This window comes from Calidris pugnax, unplaced genomic scaffold, assembly GCF_001431845.1.
Source record: "Calidris pugnax isolate Ruff unplaced genomic scaffold, ASM143184v1 scaffold431, whole genome shotgun sequence".
NCBI lineage: Eukaryota > Metazoa > Chordata > Aves > Charadriiformes > Scolopacidae > Calidris > Calidris pugnax.
In genome coordinates, this window is record NW_015091459.1 from 155726 (window position 1) to 175361 (window position 19636).

At 42.3% G+C, this 19636-nt stretch overlaps 1 protein-coding gene across 2 annotated transcripts in view; it reads right to left on the reverse strand.

Moving 5' to 3' along the window:
* The window catches only part of MLLT1 (myeloid/lymphoid or mixed-lineage leukemia; translocated to, 1), a 42307-nt gene extending 23198 nt beyond the window's left edge, over positions 1-19109 (reverse strand). For both annotated transcript variants that reach the window (XM_014961633.1, XM_014961632.1), the window contains exons 1-5: positions 18929-19109; positions 16129-16211; positions 6458-6601; positions 4665-4790; positions 2365-2910 (exon numbers count right to left, since the gene is read on the reverse strand). In XM_014961633.1, coding sequence (XP_014817119.1) covers positions 2365-2910; positions 4665-4790; positions 6458-6601; positions 16129-16211; positions 18929-19025 — 996 coding nt within the window. In that variant the 5' untranslated portion in view covers positions 19026-19109. The remainder of the gene's footprint in view (positions 1-2364; positions 2911-4664; positions 4791-6457; positions 6602-16128; positions 16212-18928) is intronic.
* Between the last annotated feature and the right edge of the window lie 527 nt (positions 19110-19636).

Consider the following 19636-nt stretch of genomic DNA (forward strand, 5'->3'; position numbering starts at 1 on the left):
CCAAGTGTTTGCCAGCCCCGTGTCAGGACACAGTCCTGTTCCCCTTCCTCTTCCAGAGCCTTCCTTGGGAGTTAAAGATAGTTGTGTTAAAGCACTCGGGCACAAGTTAACCACATGCAGAGATAAAAGCTTGGGGAAGAGCGGCTGGAGAGCTGCCCAGCTGAAAAGGACCTGGGGGTGTTGGTGGACTGTCAGCTGAACAGGAGCCAGCAGTGTGCCCAGGTGGCCAAGAAAGCCACCAGCATCCTGGCCTGTGTCAGGAACAGCGTGGGGAGTAGGGCCTGAGAGGTGATTGTCCCCCTGGACTCGGCACTGGTGAGGCCTCACCTCAAGTACTGTGTCCAGTTTTGGGCCTCCTACCATAAAAAAGACATTGAGGTGCTGGAGCGGGTCCAGAGAAGGGCGACAAAGATGGTGAGGGGTCTGGAGAATAAGTCTTATGAGGAGAGGCTGAGGGAGCTGGGGGTGTTCAGCCTGGAGAAGAGGAGGCTGAGGGGAGACCTTATTGCTCTCTACAACTCCCTGAAAGGAGGGTGTAGAGAGGTGGGGGTCGGTCTCTTCTCTCAAGTCACAGGCGACAGGACAAGAGGAAATGGCCTCAAGTTGCCCCAGGGGAGGTTCAGGCTGGATATTAGGAAAAATTTTTTCCCAGAAAGGGTTCTCAGCCATTGGAATGGGCTGCCCAGGGAGGGGGTTGAGGCCCCATCCCTGGAGGTGTTCAAAAGCCGGGTTGATGTAGTGCTGGGAGGTCTGGTTTAGTGATGATGCTCCTTGTTTGTTGTGGGGGTGTCTATTTTTGTCAGTGAGGTTGACGGTTGGACAAGATGATCTTTAAGGTCCCTTCCAACCTAGAAGATTCTGTGATTCTGTGATGTGAGCGGCAGCTGCCGCGGTTCCCCCTCCATCCCACGGAGTGTTCCTGCCCTCCTCCTCCTGGGCTAACGCTCAAATACCCCTGTCCAGCAGCCAACAGGCACCAGAGCTGGTGCAAGAGAGGACACAGGAGCACACAGAGCTCGGTGGGGGCAGGACAGGACGGCAGCGGACACTGTGGAACCACAACCACAGCTTGTGGTTTCAGGAACAGTCTAACCAGCACTATCGGCTTACAGCCGCCCGCGAGTCCCAGGGGATGGATGTCACCTGAGAAATAATGAAGTAGGAGACACTGGGGGTGTCACAGGGCTCAGCAGGGCACAGGACTCGCAGCGAGGGCCATGTATCTGGCAGAGAACTGACGGGCTCACTACACACAATTCAGGTATGAGGCTAGAAGTGGAGAGGAGCTGCTCCTTCCTAACACACAAGCTATGCATTTAATCAATCTGGAAAAGATCTTTGCAGAGTAACTTGAATCAACACTTTCCCAATAAACTCGTTCCTGAGGATCTTTTGCAAAAAAACAATCCTTTCTGAACTAAGCACATCAACACTTACAGCATCATGGTGCTGATTAAACCATAATACAAATTGTCCCTAGAAGATTTATTTATTTATTTTATCTTTCTAGAAGCGGTCAGTACGAAAGAGTTCAAAAATTCATGTGATATTATCCTGTGAGTCCTACCAGAAGATATATGGCTTCTTTACAGCAAATACAAAATATACAAAGGAGGGGAAAGACACGACTTAAATACAAACTCTCACACTTTGTACTTTAAGTCACATCTTTCCCCTCCTACTTTTTTTTTTTTTTTTGGAAAACAATTTGTAGAAGACAGAGGATGGGGAATGTTCTTAGTTGTAAAAAGAAAAAAAAATAAAAATATTTAGACAGCTTTTAAAAATAGTAGTACAAAAACATAATTTGTTTTATATTTTACAACACAACTTATTTAGGTTTAGTGGCGTGCGGTTGTATTTTGAGCTTTAGCCAATAGCACATTTCTTACAGGCCATGTCAGGAAGAGGGTTTTTTATTTACATTTTAATACTGTTGTTTTGTTTTTTTTTTTTTCCCCAAAGCAAAACTGAAATCATTTCCTCCTCTTCTGAATTAAGATCACGTTCAAAACCATTATGTTACCATAAGCAGGTAGAAAGTGTATCTACGCTTACTATACCTTAGCTCTATAAATGTCCCTGCAAGGAATGAACCAGAGACCATAACCTTAAACTCCTGACTTTTAGGTAACTCTGCCTGCAGATAAATCTAATCAGAACTGCCTGTCTGAAACAGGAGCTGAAATAATTAATATTTAACAGGATTTTCAAAGAAGAGTTTTATTTGAGACACAGCCCAGCCTAAGCATTCGCCAGTCAGGTTCTCTATCTTATCGGAGGGAATATTTTTCAACATCTTTTGCATGGAGGGATTTGAGCAGCAGACTTCAAAATTCTGGTAAAGGACAAATCCCTACTCACCTCTGACTTGAAAGAAGTTTCATCCTCTGAATTTGACTCCTCCATTTCCACGGGCTTTTTGATCTCCTTGGCCTCACTTTCAGATTTTACCTTTTCCACTTTGGCATTCATCTTCTCCTTGGTTTGTTTCTTCTCTGGATACGAGGAAGACGAGGTTCTGGGAGATGTCCCAAGGATATTCTTTACCCCTTTGGAGCTACTCTTTTTTTGTTTTTTGGCACTAGGCTTTGGTGACTCCACATTGGAGGGCCTCTTGCTGGAAGACTTCAACTCCGGCTGCGGCCCACCCTTTGGAGAAGTGTTCTCCAGTTTGGTCTCCTTCACGGCCAGTTTTGGTTCCTTGAAAGCAGCTTTTGGAGGTGCCTTCTCCTCCTTAGGCAGTTTGTTCTCAGTTGGTTTTCTGGAGGAGTCCTTCAAAGGCTTGGTTTGCTCTCTTTCAAGGTCTTTGGAGGAGTTTTTACTCTCAGAGTCTTTTCTCGGCCTCTCTCTGTGCTCCTTGGTTACTTTGTGTGGCTTGGATGCCTTGCTACTTTCCTTGTTTGCATCCTAAAAGTCAGCAACAGAAACATGCACGCGAGGTATGAAACTGAAGCCCTGCACAGAATTATAAAACACATTCTCATCACTCACGTTGAAGCCTTTGCTTCATGTAGACATCCACCCACACATGCCTTGCATTGATCTACCTCCGAGGTAGACATCTAGATTTCCCTAAAGCCAATGGACAGAAATTGACAGTAACCACTTAAACATCTACAGAATGAAACATGTTTCACTAATGCCTGTTCCATGTTTCCATGGTCTGTAAAAGGTCTAAAACATAGATGTTTTATTCAGATTTAATCCGTAGAGTTAACATCTGAAGCCAGGTAAGAGGAAACTCCACCAAGCTGCTACACAAAGTTATGCTTCACACCACGTTTTAGGGGGACAAAAACTCAACAGCACCTTAAAGAGTTTTTTTTTAAGGTTAAATCACGTCCATGGTAAATGCAAGTTAAGTTGGCTGCCTGGTCCTCAACTCACCACATCAACCAGACTGCAAGGTGACAAAACCAGTGGATGTCCCCACAACCACACACAAGCCAAAGTCTCTGATATCAACAGACATTTTATCACCTTTAATAAGAGCTTTAAGACATCAGTTTTTAGGACTCTGCCTACCCTAAGAGTCAGGTACGCAGGAAGGCAAAGGAGTACTTCCCTTTGCAAATTCTATCTGAGCTCAGAACTTACAGAAGTGGGTCTTGTGGGGAGACCCCAGTGTGTGAACTGAACACACTGAGACACAAACACACCCACACCTCTGAGGGCAGCCTGGAGGGAGAGAAGCAGGAGACTCTCATCTCTTCAGCTACTGACAATTTTCACCAGAGCTTGGTGTCAAAGCCTCTTTATTTCTCTTCTGCCTTCTCTGTTTTCTCATGCTTAATTCCCGACCAAAATTAAATCAGCCACTAACAGATAAATCATCTTCATTCTGTCTTATAACATCAACATCAGAAGACGTGACTGAAGCACCAAAAGTGTTTAGAGCCCTGGACAAAATGAATATCAGAACTGAATTACACCATAGAATGAACTGCTGTTAATATTTGTGACTGTTCAGGCTGATAAAGCGTATATAATCTGCCTCAAAACATACCACCTGTGGATCCTTCTGTGCAGAATTCCACACAAATAAGATTCATTGCACAACTGAAAAAAGGAAAACTCAAGAACTCAGAACCAGAAAGTCTTGAGAACTAGATACTGCTGGACGTAAACATCAAATGGTGAAATCACTAGTTTGACCAAGTGCAGCTTATTTTACATTCTGGGCCTTCGACCAGAAGGTCTTTACACCACTCCCCTGAGCAGACCTAATGACAGAGGAAGCACTGACTCTGCTCAGCCTCGCTGCAAAGAGTGTGACTCTGAGCACTGCTCTACGTGACAGACAGAGAAAGATCCCTTAATTCATCCTCGGTATCAAGGATACAAGTCAGAACAACCAGAGAGACTTCATGCAACTTTATCTGTGACAGCAGATCGGGAGGAAGATAAAGTTCGTGAAAAAAACACCAGTCTTGGACACTTAATTTTCTTTTCAAAATTTCCCTGTGGAGAAGCCTAGCAAATCATAAAAAGGCCTCCTAAATTATGATAAGTTCCAGGCTATTAGCTAGCGAACCACAGAGTACAAGGAAGACATTTTCAGAATTAAAAGTAGCCAAACCCAGCTGCTAAACAAGGCCTTAGCAGCAAGTCCTAAAAGACTTCTTCACCCCCAGGGTGACACACATGTGTGTTTTGCTGACCTTTGACCCATGGGATGGTTTGGTCTTTTTGGGATCGGAGAAGGCAGAGAGTGGTATTGTGGGTAACATCGGATAATCGGGACTCGGCCTTGAAACAGTTTCTGCTCCTTCTGGCATGACCATCACCTAGCAATAAAGAGGAGAAAAATTATATATGAGTATAAGTCACACGGACTATTAACACATGATTATGTTAAGTCACTTGCTCAATTAACACACTATTATTCATCTTTTGGATGTTTTTTTCCCCTGCTTAAGGGCCATAAAATGATATTGTGTAGGTAATGCTTGGTTTCAAGGCAACTCCTCAAATACAGAACATTAAAACAAAAACAAAAGAATAAAAAATGAAAGGCAACATGCAATACCAAGTATCTTTCCCAAAGGGAACTCCAGTATTCCAAGCACAAACAGGCAATAAAGCTCCAGACAAGAACTGTGTGTTCTGCTGCAAATGCTTTTATCCTGTGAACAGGGAACAAAGTAAATCTGGAAGGAATGAGCAAGACTTCATCAATTTGGGAGAAGCTAAATTCACTCATTAAGAAAAAAAAGCAGGCCTTGGGTCTCTCCCTTAACACCAAGCACTAAGCTCCATGAAACACTTTCCTTCTTATCTCCCCCCTCTATTCTGTCAGAACAAACCTGTTGAAAAATCTCCACTAGATGAATGACATCAGAAATGATTCACAGAGGAAACACCTCAATGCATAAGGAAAACAATACCATACTATGAAAATCCTAGAAAGCAAACGATGTTCTAGTCATCCTGTGTCAGGAATAAGCACTCTCCTCTCTATGCCTGATAAGGAAAAGCACTGGGACACTGAGGAAGATCTGGACAGATGAGCTTGGAATACTTTCTACTCTTGTGACTCATTATTGACAAACCTCCCTGCAGCTTTTTCACTTTTTTAATATTTCAAGCTAGCAACATGTTTTTTCAGAAGAAAATTTTGCCAACAATTAGGACTATATTGAATTAAGTCCTTGAGCAGATTATAATGAAATATTACTGTATACATGGGTGTCTCAGGGGAGAGAGACTCAAGGGAGTCTTGACTTTCTCTGTTTGGTTAAGAACTTCATGCACTTTGTGGCTTGCACTGATTCACTTTGATCTTGCAGTTATCATTTCTTTAGTCTATCACTGCATAGTACTTTCCCAGAAGTACGAGTCCATCACTGTAGCAACCCATAAACCCATATCCTCATATCTTAGTGTCTTCAAGAGCATATTTGGTTTTTTTTTCCTCCTGTGTCCATTTTCACTCTGAATTCTAATACTCTTCCTTAATTTTTTTTTATTATCTAAGCCACAAGCAGCCAATTTCAGGTATAAAGGACATTTACTGACCAGGAAGTGCTAAGTATTAAGCTTTAATTTGGCAAGAATGATAAGGAATAGACTGGAAGCCTCTCCCTTTTCACAAGCTCTTCTGTACTCTACAGCTCACGACACTAGGAAGGTCAGGGATAACTGTAACTGCCAGACAGGCAGCCCACAACATCCACAGAAGATCTCCATTTCCAGAGAGGTTTTAGTGCTTTGATATTAATGGTCACATTTAAATTGAAAATGAAGTGCCACCAATCACACAAGCAATGGTTTAGTTCTGCTTCAAGTGCTGCAATCATATAACCAGGAGGAAAAATTGGCTGGGTCATCTTTTAGACAAAGGTGGGTAAGTGCAGCCTGCTGGGCTGCAGCTAAAAGGAAAGGCCAGAGCAAAACAAGATCACTAGACATTTTAGCAGAACATCTTGAGATCTCCAGCCCCTTTGGCACTTACCCCTCCAGCCCTGATGAGTTTGCGTCTGAATTCCTTGGTGGGATTGTTGAAAGTCAGTTTCTCACAACGAAGGTGGTTCACGGGTGGATTTCCCTCCAAATTTAAGAACAGGTCATACGTGAAACAAACCTTTTTCGGCTCCTCCTAAAAACAAGAAAGACTTTGGGAAAATGGACGAAGTTTGGCAAGGACACTAAGGCAGAGAATTCCAACAGTAACTCCTGAAAATCCCAAATAAACCCCTGAGTAAGTGTTGCATTCATAGAGTTTTTCATCATGAGATCAGAGAGCTAGAAAATAAACTGTTTGTGCCCAAAGTGCCTGAAGTTAACACACTGTTCATCAGAAACCCAGGCGTGGCTTTTCACTGCAAAAGAAATGCAGGGACAAGGGTTCTGACTCTCAATTGTCTGCTTAAAGTCATTGAAGTCATCGTAGCAAAGTAGATTCACAAGCTTTGTCCACTATTCTGCTTTCACTGGAATTCAGATCCTAACTCCTTTAGGGAGCAACTGAACTCTAAGTATCGATATTAAGAAAAGCATAATCCTTTATTTAGAGAAGGAACAACTTCTGAACTCACAGGATCTCGGCGGGTACTGAGAAAAGATTAAACGCGACGGTAAAAGGATGACTCGTTTTGTTAAAATCCTTTTCAACATGCATATTGCAGGGGCTGAATGGGAAGATATCCCAGGCTTTTGAACTTTGCAAGGGCACTTTCACTCAAGAAATGTGGAGTTTGTATGCAAGTTGGGGATCATCTGCGCCTCACTGGTTTTGTTCCACCTGCCGCAGCAGCACAGCAAACCCTCTGCATTTGCAGCACAGAATGGAAGAAACCACTTCCTTTTTTTTTTTTTCCTCCCGAAATACTGCTTACTACTTGCATATTACTAATATTGATATGAAATTTCCTGGTATTATCTTGCATTCTGCATTTCAGGATGAAAAAACAAAACCTCAAAATGGGGCAAAAGAGTTATCTCGTATTCTGCATTTCAGGATGAAAAAAAACAAAACCTCAAAATGGGGCAAAAGAGACTCTCCTGCAAACCACACGGAGCCTTCTAGTACATTCAGTATTTACATGAATGCATCCCACATGCCTCATTCAATGTGCAGCCCCAAGCAGCTGCACAGCAGTCTTTGCCACAATTCATATCCAGCAGCTTGATTTCCTGGTGCAGTGGCATTGTTGGATGGGAACAGACGCCGCAGGCTCCCAGCCCCAGCCATTAGATTTGCTGAAAATAGGTTGAAGCGTCAAACGGCTTCAGACCACCCCGATTCCTGCTGTTTGCTTGGTGGCTATTAACGTCTCTAAAGGAACCATTTCTTGTACAAACTACACCTCGAATGATCAAAATCAAAATCAGTACCCTAAGCTCACCTGGGAGTTAAGGCCTTGAGTCCTAATGCCCCAAAGAGGGGAGGACAGATGTCTCAGCAGACATGTACAGCAGAATTGTCTCCCATTAACAAGCACAAGGATCCTTGGATCCTAATGCCCCAAAGAGGGGAAGACAGATGTCTCAGCAGACACGTACAGCAGAATTGTCTCCCATTAACAAGCAAGAAGGTGCCACCAACACCAGGACTTGGAAAAGTCCTGGAGAATCCACACAGACTTGAAAGGGTTCAATGTCTACTAAAACACATGAATGGGGAGGAGGAGGAGGAGGAAAATACTTACAAAAAACCTCATCATTCTCCTCTTCTCTACGACTGTTCTCATTAACTGAATCATTAGCGAGCTCTGCATGTGTGTGCTTACACTTGAGTTCAAACAGCAGCTACAGAGGGTCCCTCAAAGTCTAATAAACTTAAATGAAGGATGAATAGAAACCTAAATGTGGCCTAAAACCGGTTTCTAAAATGTTTTTCCTAGTCGATAGCATAGAATAAATTGATTTTGGATATATTAGCAAAAGCAGGCTTTAGTCAAAAGCTGTTACACCATCACATTTCAGACCAGGAGAAGGGCAGCAGATTAACTTCCCTCTTATCTTAGGTATCCCATTTATTATATAGAGTCAAAAGCATCAGAGAAGCTCCCAAACATTTATCGTAGCCCGGTTGACGAGCTTCCACTTTTTGTAATAATTAAAACAGTTTTTCAATGTGATTTTTCTCCAACTTGGAGATTACGACTGCCCCAGGAACAGAGTCCCAGCCAAGCACCGTGATCATTAAAATCTCCTTTGTACCATCCCAGGCCATGGGGAGCCCCCCACCTAAGAGAATAGTTAAGGTTACAGCACTCCTAAAAGAACGAGTACAAAAGTCTCAAAGCAAAAAGCTGCAAATAAACATTCTTTTCTTTACTGCCTTCACCAACAGCTAATGATTACAGCTCAAGACACTCCAAAGCTTAACCCATCCGGTCCTCCCTAAAAGGGTCTTTCCTCCAAATGACCATCAAGAAGGGGGAAAAAAAGGAAAAGAAGGAAGATCTCTCACAATTGAGTGCTGTGTCCAGTTTTGGGCCCCCTACCATAAAAAAGACATTGAGGTGCTGGAGCGGGTCCAGAGAAGGGCAACAAAGCTGGTGAGGGGTCTGGAGAATAAGTCTTATGAGGAGAGGCTGAGGGAGCTGGGGTTATTCAGCCTGGAGAAGAGGAGGCTGAGGGGAGACCTTATTGCTCTCTCCAACTCCCTGAAAGGAGGGTGTAGAGAGATGGGGGTCGGTCTCTTTTCTCAAGTCACAGGCGACAGGACGAGAGGAAATGGCCTCAAGTTGCACCAGGGGAGGTTCAGGCTGGATATTAGGAACAATTTTTTCACGGAAAGGGTTCTCAGCCCTTGGAATGGGCTGCCCAGGGAGGGGGGTGAGGCCCCATCCCTGGAGGTGTTCAAAAGCCGGGTTGATGTAGTGCTGGGAGGTCTGGTTTAGTGATGATGCTCCTTGTTTGTTGTGTGGGTGTCTATTTTTGTCAGTGAGGTTGACGGTTGGACAAGATGATCTTTAAGGTCCCTTCCAACCTAGAAGATTCTGGGATTCTGTAATTGACCTGGACCTACACACCCTTTAACTTTAAATGGAAAGCCACACTGAACCCACAGTGCCACACTTCAAAGCCTTCCTAAATAATACGTTGGGATCTACACATCCTGCTGCCTGGAGCTGCAAGAAGAGGGTAGGTGCTTTTTCACCCTGCAAACTTCAGCCCAGGAGGTCTCTTTTCACTCTGCACCACCACTTCCCACACATGACCAAGCCAAGCCTTCAACGTCAACAAGTAACACTGAAGAGGGGACAAGCTTACTTTGTGTGGATATTTTGTTGCTCTCCGAGACCATAAGCTTGTCTTGAGGGTCTTACTTCCAAGAAAGGCTTTAAAAAAGGACGCATCACGTCCAGGTCTGACTGGTAAATATTGTGGTTATTCAGATTTAAATTAAAGGGTCAATTTGGACACGATATGGTTAACCTGGTGTGGGATCTCTGAGCAAGTCACCTTAGAACCTCCATTTATATCTGCCCCTCAAATCTCAGATGCCAGGGAAGTGAAGGAGGAGTGTGGACCACAAAGCTTGGGCTGAGCTTCACTTGCAGCCACTGTAACTTTCCCTCCATCCAGTGACTCCAGCTACTCCACCTCCCATCTCCAAAGCTGAGTACGTTGCGCTTTATTTTTCCACTTTTCCAGCTTCCTGTCTGGCACCGCTCCGTTACGAACGCTGGAGTTGCTTTATTTTTCTTCTGAAGTAATGGGTTAAAGTTCTTTTGGCACTTTTTTGGTAAGAGGAGGAATTTTTCAAAGTCTTTTGTTAAAATTTCCTTGTCCTGTTTTTAAGGCAGGGTGTGCCCTTTGCCACTTCAACACAAATCAAAAGAATTTCACTGGTAGCGTGCGCATAAAGCTCATAAATCACTTTTAGAAAGCCATAAACCAAAATTATCTACAAAAATCTAGCACACCAAGGAAGCAGGCTCATGGTTATTCAATAACTATAACATCTAACACTACTTCCCTTTTGCCATAGATCCAGCCTGACAGTCATTTATCCGTAACCGGTTCATAACTTCTGTATAAATGGACCCCCCTTTTCCAGGCTGGTACAACCCGTTTGACCAGTCCTCTGCCCTGCTTCCAGACAGGACACTGAGGAGTAAATAGCCCAATATTCTTTTTTTTTTTTTTGAGGCAAGTAGCCTTATGTTACACTCTGTTAACAAGCCCCTTGTCTTTTTTTGAGATTCTACAGGGTTAAGTAAAATAAGAGCGAACAACATTTTTGGAACTCTCCCCCATCTGAAAGCTATTAATTTGTTTGAAAATTAGGAAAATATACTCACTGCTCAAAGACAAGCATTTAATAATCTACGAGCTCTTACAAATAAACAGATAGGATGCTGGCATGGCTAGTAAAGCTGCTATATTTGACAAGGCTTCCTGGCCAGGCACTATCTATCTGTAATCTATTCAGCAGATGGAAATGCCTCTCAATGTGCCACACACAGCCCAGGTGTTTTGGCCAGGAAAAGAGTCTGCTCAGATAGAAGAATGGGTCAACTGATAATACTTACTAATTTATGGAAGAAAAAGGTGGGGGAAAAAAAAGGTTGACCACTCAGCAGCAGCAGAAAAAGTGCCACAGGTTTGGTGAGATGATACAGAACAGAGCTAAAAAACGTGAGCAACAAATGCTGCCCCTCAAAGGCCAGACAAAATGACAAAATTTACTCCTCCTTCCACAGCTTTCTGCAACAGTGGATAAATACCAACAGGATAAATCTACTTCTTTTCTCAAACCGGTGCAGAGCCTGCCCCAACACCGCAGCAATTTGCTGGGTAAAATCAAATGTCTCATACAAACACCTTCCTTGAGTATTTCACAAGCTGATACCCTCCTTATGGCACCATTCTGACACGTAGCTGTAACTGATCTCCCATTTCACCTACCCTGCCATATGTGCATCCCTGTACAACACCTCTGCCGAGTTCCTACTTCCAAACACACATATTTTTTCCCTTGTCCAGTATTTTTCTATGTATTTTCTATATCAGGCCTATAAATATTGCAGAAGGGGTAAAGTATGCAGGCTTTTATTTTGAGCCCAACTGGAAAAAAAAAAATAAATAAAAATCAAACAGATTTCTCTGCTTTCTTCGCTTATCTCCCTTTTCGCCCGTAGAAAAAGCCCAAGTTACATGTATCCATTATGTAAATACTGGAAGCCTTTTATCTCTAGCACCAGAATTGGGAGGTAGTATCTTTAAAGAGACTTTCATGCAACATCTTATCCATGTTGCATTAATATCATCTGCCTTATATCAGAATAGCATGAAAGTATACTAGACCTTTAGCTTTTGTCGTGGGGAGGGGGGGATTGATCTAATTTGATTAGGATGCAAAAAATGTAATGGGCATGAATACCAAAGTCATACCTGCATTACAGCCTCCAGATTACAACACACGCCACCGTAAGGGATGTATTTGGAGACAAAGAGGCCACAAGAAAAAGCCTCAAGACTGTTGAAATTGGGGTGGGGGGAGAGGGAAAGGGAAGAGCAGGAGAAAACCAGCACCGCATTTATTGTACCCGGTTTGTATTGATTCAAGCACCAGAAGCCACTAACAGCAGCCCTCGTTACAGGAAGGAACACAAAGGATTTTAAAACAAAAACAGCATACTAACATTTTGCAGTCCAACAGTCCCAAATGATCTGCTATCATTGCTCAACTGTGCTTTCAAAAAGCTTTATCATTGGACCTGCTGAGCCCCTGCCATGTGTTTTTCAGGTTCAGTTCCAGAGGCAAAGGCTCCAGCAGGCCACTGACACCACGGGAGACTGCGAGTCCTGTGTCACCCTCTGGAGAGCTCAGACACACAAACTGCCCAGGTGCACAGCAATATTCAAAAGATATATATATTCTGTAATTCAAATGACAAGACCGAGAAAGCACAAAGCGCCGACTTATTGAGAAACTGAATTACAGCACAGGAATTAAACGCACGCCAACAGCGCATAACTCTGCGCAGGAGAAGAACAGGCTCTTGCACCTTTTATAATCCTCTGCTGACACTTCCCTGTCTGACAGAAACAATATTAAAAATATACATTCTGTAATTCAAATGACAAGACCGAGAAAGCACAAAGCGCCGACTTATTGAGAAACTGAATTACAGCACAGGAATTAAACGCACGCCAACAGCGCATAACTCTGCGCAGGAGAAGAACAGGCTCTTGCACCTTTTATAATCCTCTGCTGACACTTCCCTGTCTGACAGAAAGTCACCAAAAGCTTCAGTGGGGCCAAGAACACGGACTCTCCTACCCCTGACAACAACAACAACAAGAGCAGCCCGACACAAAGAGTTAATGGGCAGTTTTATGCAAACTTGCCCCCCAAAAAATCCCTGATGCAGTTCATTAAAAGCATTTTTAAGTCACTCTTGGTAAAACTGTTCCTTAGCAGTGAACAGGTCCGTGTTTCTTTAGCCAAAGCAAAGAGTACACTGGCTCTGACAACTGCTATTTATCATCCCTGTAACAAATTAGAACAGGGAAAGGAAACGGCTAAGAAAAGAGGCTTAAACTGTGGAAAAAAAAAAAAAATTTCAGCCAACCATGGCAAAGATCAGCCTCCACAGATTAGTTCCCTCCCTCTTTCAATCCTTTCTCTTCTCACCTTTACAAAGCTAAACATGCATCGATAAACAAATCCCAAAGCCTTTGCAACTCTTGTTTCAACTGAGAGGACACACATCAACAAAAACGTGCTAGAATGTGGGGAGCATATGGCCAGAAAAGAGCCACCCAACTCCTCCTGCTCAGCCACCTATGAAACCGCCTTTTCTCAATCTGTAACATCTACTTGAAAAGAGTTACTCAAGGATGAGTCCCAAATGCCGTAATCAATTCAGGCAAATTCAAAACAATATATGCTCCACACACAACAGCTGATCCCCACCAGTGTCAACAGGTTTACAGAGATCAGAGTGAACATATGGTCTTGAAGTAGTAAAGACTTATTTATTTGGTGCTTTAATGTCACATTCTTTAATCAGGAGGAAACGGGCTGTATTCTAAGCCTTTGCCATTCCTCCTCTTTCACAATCTTTTTAATTTCTACTAGATCCCAGGTTTTTTGCTTATATTTCATCTTTGCATTTCTATCTTTGCAGAAGCATTCACCTCTTACATTCCCTTCAGCTCCACTTACTGAAAATAATCACAGCTCTTCATATTTCAAGATGGCATTATCACCGGGCAAGAGTGGTCAGAGGAGCCAAATTCTTCGCATCATCAGGCAGCTTCTAAGCTCCCAGCAATCCTAAGTACCACGTTTAACTTCCAAAATGTGCAGAGAATATAGCATTTGCTGACATAAGGATGAAAAAAATTACTTTCAAGTAGTAAAAGCAAATTTCATACAACTTCAGGATAGCTCATGTATTTCAAGTTCGTGCTTGAACCTGGGAACACATCTCTGTTCAAACGACATCTCGAAGACAGAAGTGAACAGATTTCCCTCAACCATCACTTGCCTCAATTTAATAATGGGAAGTGCTGTCTGAAGCTCCTTAATTAGTCAATTCAATCAGCTTAAAAGTGGAAAAGAACTTCTCCATAATGCATAAATCTAAAAAAACAGGGCACAGATGAGTATTTTTAAGATTTGTCGTTTTGAGAACGAGTCTGCAAATAAAATTATTCTCCTATTTATTTTTCACGTTTCTAAAGACCTAAATGCCAAAACTGAAACGCCTTCTCCTAAATTAACTGCTCCTTCCATTGTTTCCACTAAGAAGAGAGACCACCTATTTCCCTTATTTATAAAAGCCACCCTATCCCTAAGGTTAGAGAGAATAACTATGCAGTCACGTGCTTACAGAAACAATGAGAAGTGATGACCCCAGTGGGTGTGAAACCAAGTTATATCCAGAAAAGCTGCCAGGTCCATATTCTATGAGGAGCACAGGAGTGTGAGGGATGGAGAGAAAGAAAACATACAAATGTAGGCAACAGTCAACGTGAACAAATGCACCTAAAAAAATACAGGAGAGGCAGAAATGAGAGAGAAAGATCTGGGGACTTGTGAAAGACAAAGCCATTGGGGACCTGAAGGGAAAAGGCAAGTGTAAGAAAAGATTGGGTGAAGAAAGGAAAGAAAAATAAGAGGTAAGAGTAGAAACAAAACACCATTCACCCATCACGCTAGAGATCACCTTTACAAGAAATCAGGGTGAAGAAGTTGACATTTTTGGTCAGGAATGTAAAGGTAGGCTTTGAACCTGAATTAAGCCAACACACAGTGCAGATGAAGAGTTTTCTCATTTCCATCCAAAACCTCAGAAAATCCACCAGAAGTCAAACTACTTTTAAGCTTTTGAGGAATTTTTTTTATTTTTTTTTGCAGTCAAGTCGTAGTTTTCAGAGTTTGCCAAAAAAGCTGCTTCTATCAACAACTTTCATCCCCTACCCTCTAACTGTCACTTCTCTTCACATCCTTTTGGCTTATCCCACCCACCCAAAAAGAAAGCTGGGGGCCAAATGTTTCCAGGGTTAGAAAACAAATCTTCTGGTGGGGTTCAGTCCCATTATTTGGCTTATTACTCAGACTCATCAAGAAGTGGGGTAAGAGCAATGTGGTAGGCCAAAAACCAAACTGAAATGTTAATTATTCACAAGCGACAGCACCAGGAGAGTAGAGCAGGGTGAGAAGGAAACAATAGACAGGTTAATTTGTGGAAGGAAAGGATGGGGGAAGATAAATAGAATGAGGTTTTTAGACGTGGTCTGCTCCCAACAGAACCTGGGGTTGGAGGGTTGAGGGGGGTAGGAGTGAGAGTGCACATTACACCGGTGTAGCTTAATGCTCAAATTCATCTACATTCCCTCTGAGGGATAATAAGCAGAACATTATGGGTTGTTTTTTTTTATTTAAGTAGTAATCAAAACCAGAAAGATTCAGTATTCATGTTTAACAAAATAATTCAACCGAAATGGAGTAAATATGAAGGCAAGTGCCCAAATCCCTATTTTCATAACCTCCTTCAAGTCGTGTAGCGTGTGACCTCTGTGGTAAGACTTCAAGCAAGCAATAAATCCCAAATTTTAACTTTCATATACTTGTTGGCAATGCATCTTAAGATTTAAAATATTTAGTGTTTTCTTTCTGGAAGAGGACTGAATCAGAACAACAATATTTTTAACATAGCTGTAAATACTTGTCCTATACATGCAAATGTTTGTCTTGAGCCCATACAAATTTTATACCTGTACAGTTAATTTAATAAGATTGCAAATAAAAAAAAAATGGATTGTTTACTATATTGCCAGTCAACACAGTATTTACAAATGTTTGTAAAAATCAGTGGTTTATGTTTATTTACTTTCCTACTTACATAAAATATTTTAAACTGCTTTAACATTATCCATGCTTAGAGCAGCTTGCTACGAGCGCTACAATCTCCGGTCAAAATCTCTGGGACCATCACACTGTCCTGATATTACCTTTCTATACAATTCCATTTCTGCCAAAAAGCTTTCTTTTGAAGTCTGGCAGGAGCTTCCAACTCCCAGTTAAATTCTATTTATTAGACTAATAAAAAACACACACATAAAACAGTCACATAATTTAAGAGTCTTTCTGTCAGGCAGTTTCAGGCTCTGGCACAGCTCAAAACAATTAGAAGACCAGAAATCAGATTCTACCTTATTTTTGAAGTGTACTTCAATGGGCATAATGAAGCCCGCGTAGCCAGACTCCTCCACTTTGTAAGGGGGCTCCTTGCACACTGAAAAGAGAACAGACAAACATTAATTTTGAATATAATGCAACTTAATCTGAGCCAAAAAGGAGTTGCAAGATGAGAAATGAGCCTCTGACAACCCAGGACACATTTAAAAGACTGACCTTTGTTAAAAAAAAAAAAAAAAAAAGGGGAAAAAAAAAAAAAACAAAACAAAGTAAGATGGTGGTCATGGGCTTAGTTAAGAACATGAAAATCTGTTCTTAGCTCCTCCCATGGAAAGGAAACATAAAACACTCCATGCCAGAGTCTCCATGAGATTCTTCCCCCCCTTTTGCAGTGAGATACAATTACATTTCTGGGCTGTTCCACAACAATGCAAACTGCCAGTTAAAGCTGTCCTGCAAAAAAAAAAAAAAAGCAAAGACCCAAAAAGGTGGGAATTTAAACAGTACGGAAAGGTAAAATGTACTTTGATGCCAATGTTTATTAATAAAAATCCACAAACAGATTTTTCCCCTTTAAATACCCTCCTGCAACACTCAATCTTCACAATTACGTAAGAGATGTACCAGAAGCTGCTTCATCCAAACCAGGTAAGAAACCTGACGGGCAGGTAAGGGTAAGCACTGCTATTTATTGCACACACAAGGAAATGGAGAAAGGTTAAAGAGTTTGCCACTAAGGTCACAGCGCTGCCTGCTGCAGAAACAGCCACTACAAAAGCTTAATCACTTCTAAGAAATTAATCTATGTGCTTCCTGCCTCGGTTCCCCCATCCCTGCCTGTCGTACCTTCACGCTGCTCAATCCTTCCTGTCATCTCCCACTGCTTTTCAGTGGTGTGACAGCCATAGCTACACACAAGGGCTGCCAGAAGAAACACCAGACCAACACAGATCTTCTCCCCTCCCAGGAACCGGATGCACTTGCATAGAATTTATGCGCTACAATATATGTAAATAAAGCCTATTAAGTAATTAGAGGAATCCAGCGCAAATCTTTTTACTTTCTCTAATTAATTCCAAGTAATTAATATGATTAGGAAACAGTACCTCAAACCTAAAAAGCAGGCAAATTATTTTCCTTTAATGTAGATATATGATCCCCAGCTCTTAACTCTTCTCCCATCATTAAGGTGCTAGAAAGCAGTACTCCAAATTCAACTGTGAATAAAATGCTTATCTAAAAATAACCAAAATTTCCAGACTTGCTTTAACTTGAATTTCATACAAGAACCCCATCGTTTAGGGGAAAAAGCCCAAAACCAAAGGAGAGTGCCAATATGGCAGCAGGAATCTTGAGCCTATCTGCCAAGCAGCCTTTGTTCCTTTGCTGCTCTCTTCTAACAAATGAAAATGACTATGCAGGCAATCAGCCGGCAGCACGAGCCCACCTTCACCAGCAGATTCTGCTCCACAAGCAAGAGCAAATCATCTGAAGAAACTCTTCAAACAAATCTAGAAATATTATGCATCTGCCCTATCATTTACGCACAACCGAGACACACTTTGGTCAAAAGTAAGCTGGCATCACAAGCAAGCTCAAGAAACTGTGCAAAATCTATTTATTTCTATTTATTTTAGAAATAAAACGTCTCTTTGAAGGTGATAGGGCAACTCACCCAGCAAAGCCCATGTACCAGCCCACCACAGTTGTTTGTAATAAAGTAATTACACCAGCTGACTAGGACTGCAGCACAGCAGACTGTAACTTTTCTTCTATAAATTAGCTTTCAGCTTGGTGATGCACTTGCTTATCATACATCAGTTTTACTACGTACATTTGAAGGAGGCGTCATTAACATACAGACTAGAATCACATCCTCACAAGCCAAGCACCTTTGAGGCCTCTCACAAATAACCAAGGCAGTAGGTAGTTCTAAGACACCCTGCGTGACCAGAAGTCTTCCAAAGAAATATTTCAAAGAATGCACGTTACAGAGTGATTTACAGCAACACTCTCAGGCAGGCAGGGTTCCTTGTAACACCACGTAACAGTAACACCACAGATGCAGTTACACAACTTTAAGCAGATCTAACTCTGCACTGCTGTCAAAAAGGGCAATTCCTGCTCCTCCACCTGAACCATGCGTTCCTGCCACCCCGTGCCAGGAATAAGGTTCATGTTGCTGCACAGTCAGAGAGAGCGAAGAACAGACCCAGCAGAAAATCACAGTACAATTTGTATACTCTTCCCCAGCCACACTGACTGCACAGTGCTTGCAGCTGGAATGTACAGCCAGGGGCAAAGAGACCATCACCCCCCCCGGCATCATTGATTTCTGCTGGATTTTGTAGTCCCTGAACTGGCACCCAAGACTAGAAACTGCAAGAATCCTGATGGCTTCTTAATGCTCAATAAAAATCTCTCCATACTCCAGCACGTATACAAACCCAGTATTTGAGCATCTCTCAGCAATCACATGGCAAATATTAATAAAATGAACCCAGCTCTCCCATTTTGAAACATGAATTATCTTCTGCTGTCACTAAGCATCTTGAGAATCCGCAGGTACTAATGCTTAAATAAGAAGAGAAAGGATTTCACCTCCAGCTCTTTCATCAGAAGAAAGGTCCCATTCTCCCTGACCTTCCTCAGCTAAAGACGGCAAAGGTTAAAGCTGAAGCGCACACCGTGTACATTTTGCTCCTCTTTAAGGAGATATTTTACAGAAAAGTGACAGCCCAAGACAATCTAGACTCGCACAATGCTCTTCATACAGAGGAGACCTAATAACACATCTTCAAAAAATACACTCACCTCGCTTGGGTTTGGGGAAGCTCTCGTGTAGCCGAAAGACCACCCTTTCCACAAAGTGCTGGATGTCGCACTGCTCCGGGCCCCGCACAAACACCATCCAGTCATGAGTGAAGCCTTCAGTGGTGGGCTTCTTCCTCAGTTGGGCTCGGTGCCCCAGCTCCAATTTAACTTGAACCGTGCACTGTTTTAGGACAGAAGTAAGACCATAAGCAAAATGAAACAACTTTGACGTTACACATAATAACGCTGAGCCCCACAGACAGACAGAAGACACTAGATCACCACAGGAGAGGAACACAACAGCCTCCACGGAGGGAGATTAGTCTAATTCTGAAAACTACACTGTTGGCAACAGAAAAAGGTATCATAAAAATAGCTCCCAGCACCATTTCATACCTATTTTCTTCCCAATATTAGCACTGCAGAGGAAACAGTTTTAGAAGAGGGATAGGTTTATCTGCTTCACTTATCAACTAAATTGTCAGCAAAGTCCTAATTGCAGAATCTTTACTTCTAGAAAAGTGTCAGCGACAGAACTCGATGTTCACAGCTTACAGAATTCACAGCACTGACAGGACACTAATCTTGAAGCAGGAAAAATTAGATCATGAATTGGTGGTTTATGATGTTCTCCGGAATATGTAATCCATTGGAACACAGCTCTGATGCTCATTGTATTCTTTTAAATGTATTTTATTAAGGCACTTT